This window comes from Triticum dicoccoides, chromosome 5B (genome assembly GCF_002162155.2).
Source record: "Triticum dicoccoides isolate Atlit2015 ecotype Zavitan chromosome 5B, WEW_v2.0, whole genome shotgun sequence".
NCBI lineage: Eukaryota > Viridiplantae > Streptophyta > Magnoliopsida > Poales > Poaceae > Triticum > Triticum dicoccoides.
In genome coordinates, this window is record NC_041389.1 from 148072686 (window position 1) to 148080021 (window position 7336).

Consider the following 7336-nt stretch of genomic DNA (forward strand, 5'->3'; position numbering starts at 1 on the left):
GCTAAATGATACCCTGGAGAATTTATTTGAGTTCTGCATATGTATAATCTAGATTGGATAAAACATATAGTTGACTAAATTTCAGAAAGTTTGGATGCAAATCATAAAATGATCTTTATAAAAGTAAAGAAGGGGTAGCATGTGGAGATATATCATAGATCTAAGAAATTATACCGAACGAACTGATAACTTAAAATAAAGAGACGAAGAGACAATGAGAGGAAATGAATAAGCGCCCACACCTGAAAACTGGTGCAGAAACCAAAGTCATGGAAATAAAGCATACCTGTGTCTTGGCATTAATCCAGGAGTCACCCCACACATAAATTCCATGGTTCCGTACCAGGACAGCAGTTGCCTTAGGGTATGCTGCAATCTGTAATAACTTAGCGTCAAGTGCTACTAGATCCAACCAAAATATTTCTTATAAACTAATCTCATTGTACTAATATTCTTTGCCGTTGCCAAAACTCTCCATGGTACAAAGGAATTAATCATGCCCTTTAATCAGCTTGATTATAGGGTAATGACTAAATGATCAGATGAATGAGATGATGCTATTGATTATTTTGCATATAGACATATTTATCAGTACAAATTCAAGAGAACTATAAAGCTAAAAGCTAATAGAAGGTTGTATTTGCACCTATAGACTGGATTTCCAGGAATCTGAAATGATGGAAACTTGAAACAAAGGGCACTAGTGGCATACCGCTTCAGCTAGAGAGTCTGTGAGCTCATACTCATAAGGAGTATTTTCAATTATGGGAATTACCAATTCATCAGTGTACCCATGACCTTTGATTCCTTTAATCATTTCCATATGTGTCATCTGCAGTAAGATCAGCAGAGCAGTATATGGTCACAAATATAGCAATTCATTTAGTATCAGATAGCAATGGACTTAATTAACCTGAGAGATATGTAAAACAGGATCAACAACAAAGCCTTTAGTCCCAAACAAGTTGGGGTAGGCTAGTGGTGAAACCCATAAGATCTCGCAACCAACTCATGGTTCTGGCACATGGATAGCAAGCTTCCACGCACCCCTGTGCATGGCTAGTTCTCTGAAGATACTCCAGTCCTTCAGATCCCTCTTTACGGACTCCTCCCATGTCAAGTTCGGTCTACCCCGACCTCTCTTGACATTATCGGCACGCTTTAGCTGTCCGCTATGCACTGGCGCTTCTGGAGGCCTGCGCTGAATATGCCCAAACCATCTCAGACGATGTTGGACAAGCCTATAGTACCACACATGTCACTGGTCTTGAAAGCTCTGTCACTATAGTTTTGTCCTGAATCTTGGCGTGAACCTCATTAACCAAACAATGGGTGTTGGGTTGAGAAAAGGACAGACCCAGTGCATAGAAGCTCCCACACAAGGTGGGGTCTGGGCCTCTGGGGAGGGATTATAAGAACCTAGTCTTACCCCTGCGAAGTACAATACAAAGAGGCTGGTTCAAACCCAGGACCTCTTGGCACAAGAGGGGTTGAGACACTACAACAATTTGAAGAAGTCCACAACTGCATCTCAAGGTTCTTTGATGGGCATAAAGAAATAATCTGGAGAATCCCTAATCCAATTAAAGGAGGATTATAGTTACATGTCACTCAACGAAAGAAATATAATGGAGAGTTGCCCAAAATGAGCACTAAAGACTTTCCGAGAAATCTCCTAGGTGATGATCAGTAGCTGGTTCGAGAGGATGATCAGCCACACTGGGAATGAGACCCGGCCCAGACTCCTGTGGAAATTAGCAGTGGGGGAACTTGATATTGCAACCTACATGTCGCATACACCATGCAACATGTTGAGTACGGTAGTATATATATTTAAATTTCAGATATGCCAGCATGGCAAGTATTCTTCACTATTCCTAATTGACTTTCAAGGCAAATAGCTATATTTAGTTGCGCATTCTCATGCAGGACGAAACATATCACACACATTCCACCATAAGAGTTTCAAATCAATACATCAACCATACACATTTCTAAATGTTAAACTCCACGGCGTGCACAACTTAGGGGGTCTGTATAAGATCAGTCTGTATCACTGATCCAAATAGTGGATGCATATTTGTATGTCACTGGTAGACCAATTCTACACATAGAGAAATTTTGCAACTCTTTGTGCTAGTGTTCATGATTTTCTGGCGTGATGTTTTTGCATGACAAAAGAGGAATGTGGGGACAAAGCATCAGTCCAGATTACTGAATCACTACGCTAACCAGCAGCACAGCACAGGCTAATAATCCTTGAAGTGTATATACGATGGAGATGAAAATATGGAAAGTATAAATGACTATCCTTTCACAATTGATCAGAATTAGAAGGTGTCCATGATGTGATTTTCACTTTTATTATAAGGATTGTATTGCATAAGGATAAAGAAGTCCCTATCTTAGCATTAATCAGACATGATGTGTTTAAGTTTTGAACTTGCATTCGCAGTAAGCACTGCAGGAAAATGTTATGGAAACACAAAGGAGACTTTGTGAATTAGCTAAATTCCATGGGAAATATAAAAAAGACTAGGAGGATTCACCCTGAACTCCTTTGCACCAGGATTGATCATTGTTGCTATGCAAGTCCCCATGCCATGGCTATGAATCACAGCTCCAGCTCCTCGCATTAGATAAGACTGTAAAAACATCAAGGAAATTAGACCACACGTAAAGGAATCTGAAACAATAGAAAACATAAAACAAAGGAAACATGACGACCTTCATGAACAGAGGTGCACAGTCTGAACACTTTGGATGCTTGTGTGGCCATGGCTTTGCTACTGGTGCAGATATCACCTTGCCCTCTGCTGACATCACGTACATGTCCTCTGCCACCATCCTCTCCTTCTGCACGCCTACACCAGATAAACAACTCATGTTATCAGCTCTCCCACTGATATTTCTTAGACCCAAAAATTAACCTCCAACGTCAGGCTCAGTACAAGCAGAGTATCTGGTACAAAATCACGCTTTCTTTTGGAATTAAGACACTGCATATCATTCCTATTGTCAACTCAATTTAACACAACAAACTTCATATTTGACGTTATTCTATAAGCATGTCAAAGATGATATTTTGAAGAAAAAAGATCAGTTGACAGCTTTTGTCGGTGACTTTTTTTGGGCAGTGCTCAAGGCAGTTCAAAAGTAGTCATTTTAAAGATATACTCCCTCCGTCCCAAAATAAGTGACTCAACTTTAGTACAAAGTTAGTACAAACTTGAGTCACTTATTTTGGGACAGAGGGAGTACTGTGTTGTCGTCGTCGAGACAACAGGAGATTAGGTGTATCTCTTAACCCGTAGTTACGACACAAATTAAGCAAGTAGGGTGGCCTTACAGCGAAGGTCGCCGTACACTAGACAAAATGACACTTCAATGTTTTTTTAAAAGGTTTAGTCTTCTTTACGGAGCGCGACCTAGTCATGTGTCAGGAAAGCACCGAGGGAGGCTTGATCGTCGACTTGGGCCATACAGGACTTCCCAAGGTCTCCAAATTTCCCTTCCTCGACATCGGTCCAAGTCGTTCGGGACTCTGAATTTTAGCTATTCCCACAACATACTTAATAATCATAGGTATCTTCAGAGTGCAGCCATGCAAAAGAACTTCCAATACATCATGCACTCATGCTTGAATCGCAACGAGGTATAAGAATGATAATATGCGTTCAAAACTGTGGACTATAAGTCCATACATGGAACATATATAGCTTCATGAAAATTAGAACAGCGGTTCTATGCTTTCCCACTGTGTTTTTGCACAAATTCCAGAGCACTAGTGCTTAGTTATAGCCGAGGGCAAATTAGTCACAGTTATCCTATGTTACATAGTTAGAACCTGCTTCCAAGCCTACGTTATGGGCTTGGGACTTGGGAGCAGCGGTGGTGTACATGGCCAGCGGCATTGTGGCATCAAAGACAACCATTACAATCACGGTCGTATGTTACTTCTGATCTGCTACCATCAGTCGAGTAATGCACAAGATGGATCTGGACAGCACGAAGACATGATCGGACCAAGGTTCCGTCGCGTAGTTGTGCAAGCAAGCAGTTGACATCATTCAGCTCGTCACTGGCAATGCAAACCCTAGTAGGCGGCCTCTCAGCCAGTGTGGATGCTGTGACTGAAACGGCAACAACAACAGTGAGGGATTTAATTACAAAGCCCTTGGTGACCGTGTAGGTACACACGGGTGCATTCTTCCGTCTCCTGTACATCCGTCTGACGACGAATGCAACCCAAGGTGAGGTGTTATTATCGTTAGTCAGGTCATTGCTGTGGTATGTGCAGTTGAAATGGATATTGACTAATCCCAAAACCACCATTCCTTAAATAAAACCGGTGAGATTAGTCCCTTAAACCCCAACCTTTGGTTTGCTTTAAAGTTTGTATCAATAATTTACCAGACAACATAGAAGCACTCCTCTGAAAATTATCATTGGATAGGCCTTTTTCTCTTGAACTCGCACCAAAACATGCCTTATTTGTATTAGGAAAAACGCCTCACAATGGTACAAAAGCTACACAGGCACTGTAGGTGGTGGGACCAAAAACAGCAAAACCCAACTCTAAGCTAACACCCTAAAGGGTAAAAACACAAAACCAAATTGACCTTCTCAAATACTAATGCAAATTTTTCTATGTGGTGTCTGATGTTGAGGCATATCTTCTAGCATCTTAAAATTCCATTAAAATTACTTGGTCTTCCCAGCTTTGGACTTGCTCATTCTTGCTTGCCCATTTTATGTCTTTAAACAAACTATATTAAGAATGGTTGCAGGCTAATCTCCTCATTTGGCTAAACAGCGTTCAGCCAAATGAGTATGTATATGTGTGTGTGATAGCATCTACTATACCAGGAATATCAATGAACCCCATTGTTGCAATTGCTCAGGCTACCCTATTTTAGCTGTAGGTCTATTTCTTAGTTCAAGATCCCTCTTAGTCTTACTAACTGGAATAAAATAATTAGTAGATCTGTTCACGGGGCATTGCTCCGTCAGGCTTTCAATTGTATTAGAAAAAAGAACATCACAATGGTACAAAAGCTACACGGCCACTGTAGGTGGTGAGACCAAAAAGAGCAAAACCCAACTCTAAACTAAAAAACATAAAACAAAATTGACCTTCTCAAATACTAATGCAAATTTTCCTATGTGGTGTCTGATTTTGAGGAATATCTCACTTCTAGTCTCTTAAATTCAAATTATAATTAGTTGGTCTTTGGACTTGCTCATTCTTGCTTGCCCATTTCATGTCTTTCAACAAACCATTAGGAAAGGTTGCAGGATAATCTCCTCATTTTGGCTAAACAGCATTCAGCCTAAAGTTCTCCTGAATACGCCAATGCCTATTATCAAACTAGACAACAATGATGTTGTGATATCTGAATCTCAATGTCCACCATTATACAGCTTCGTCTGCCTATCAAATAGCCACCTAACCTTCCAAATGCCTATGTCCAGCCAAGCTGATCAGCTATGTTATGCAGTTGACTTGCCTTGCCTTGCACAAGAGCTATAACGCTAACTACTCCTATGTCTAACAGGCTCGAGTACCACCAAGCCCATCAGGCCATCATTAAACTACGTACGGCGGATAATCGTAGAAATCAATTTTCAGTTAGCCATTTCAGCAATGTGGACAATGATTGCAAGCTAGTAACTGGGCAAGTCAGTGACGACAAGAGAGAAGATCGGTTGAACGATCGCACACCCACACTCGTCAAAAGTGCACTTCACCCAGCAAGCGCAACCTCGATTGAAAGGCTGGAGATTCGCAACATCCAGCAAGCGCAACATCCACCTCTGGTCCCTTACCGACTGGAGATTCGCAACCCGGTTTGACAATTCATCGAACGGGTTCGTTGCGAGCCGGGAGAGCGGAAGCAGGGAACAGAAGTGGGGAGCGCATGAGTTAGTTACCGGACGGGGACATGACGATGAGCTGCTGCGCGAGGGGCACATCGGGGTCGTTGGCCTTGACGGTGATGCTGCCGCCGGTGCCGGTGACCCACCCCTGCAGGTAGAAGTGGCGGCAGAGCTCCGCCACCAGCTCCCGCGCCTCCCTCACAGCGTCGCCCGCCAGGTACGCCTCCGAGGCCATCGCCTCCGCCGCCGCAGACTCTGCACCACCGGTCGACATGGCTCCCGTGTCGCTCCCTTCTCCTCCTCCTCTGGAGAGTGGGGACGATGGACTCGAGTGGTGTGCTTCTGTGTGACGGAGTGTTTGGTCTTACTTATGCTCCGATAATCGGCGGCTCGATTAGTGCCTTCTGTTACTCTGATTAGCAGGAAACTGGGTTTTTTTATTGATTTTTTATTCTATATCGATGAGATGCGTTTCTGGTGGTTCACGGGACGGGAATAATCGGGGAGGGGAATAAACGCTTTCTTGTCATCGGTACTCTGATTTTTCGCACACCCACTTCGCGGGTGTGTTCGTCGCGGAAGGGGCTCGCATGTCAGTGGGTAAAAATTGGCAGGTAAGGAAACATCCGGTAAATTTGGACGGGACGGTCCTGGGAACTTAAATCTGCTTCGGAGTTCGGACCGGCGCTTGTGGCAGGTGAGGTCGGGCGGCGTATTTCGTGATGGTCACCAACTCATCTTATTTCTTTTATTTTATTATTATTAGGGTATCTCCAAAGCCAACCCCAGGATTTAAACCTCTATAAAGCAAGAGGGAGCGGACAATTGAACGCCAGAGATCTAGATACACGTGGTTGCGCGAGGGCGACGCTAACACAATTTTTTCCAAGCAATTGCGAATGGAAGAAGAGTCAAGAATTTCATCCCAAAAGTCAAATTGGGGAGCGAGATTGTGACCGAACAGGAACGAAAAGAACAAATCTTCTTGGAGGCCTTTCAGAACCTGCTAGGAACTGCGCAGGCAAGACAGCACACACTTGATCTAGGCTATTTGGGAATGGAGGAATTAGATCTGGCAGATTTAGATGTGCCCTTCACTGAAGAGGAAGTTTGGCAAGTGATCAAGGAGATGCACCCGGATTGTGCTCCTGGACCGAACGGACTCACGACTGCATTCTATCAACACACTTGGCAGATCATCAAATGCGACATCATGGATGCGCTATCGAAGCTCGCTGCGGGTGATAATCGATGATTCACTAAGCTAAACAGAGCACTCATCGTGCTCATACCTAAGAAGGCAGACGCCATTGAAGTGGGAGATTATAGGCCGATAAGCTTGCCACATGGCTTCTCTAAGCCAACAGAGTGCGAGGACACATGCCCAATCTGGTCAGAGCCAACCAATCGGCATTCATCAAAGGGAGGAATCTACATGATAACTATCTGCTTATGA

General features: G+C 43.3%; 1 protein-coding gene across 1 annotated transcript in view; it reads right to left on the bottom strand.

The window, feature by feature from the left end:
* Nucleotides 1-6282, bottom strand: part of LOC119307915 (probable bifunctional methylthioribulose-1-phosphate dehydratase/enolase-phosphatase E1) — a 10874-nt gene extending 4592 nt beyond the window's left edge. Inside the window, exons 1-5 of the mRNA XM_037584013.1 lie at nucleotides 5935-6282; nucleotides 2728-2864; nucleotides 2550-2645; nucleotides 713-832; nucleotides 287-376 (exon numbers count right to left, since the gene is read on the bottom strand). Coding sequence (XP_037439910.1) covers nucleotides 287-376; nucleotides 713-832; nucleotides 2550-2645; nucleotides 2728-2864; nucleotides 5935-6154 — 663 coding nt within the window. The 5' untranslated portion in view covers nucleotides 6155-6282. The remainder of the gene's footprint in view (nucleotides 1-286; nucleotides 377-712; nucleotides 833-2549; nucleotides 2646-2727; nucleotides 2865-5934) is intronic.
* Between the last annotated feature and the right edge of the window lie 1054 nt (nucleotides 6283-7336).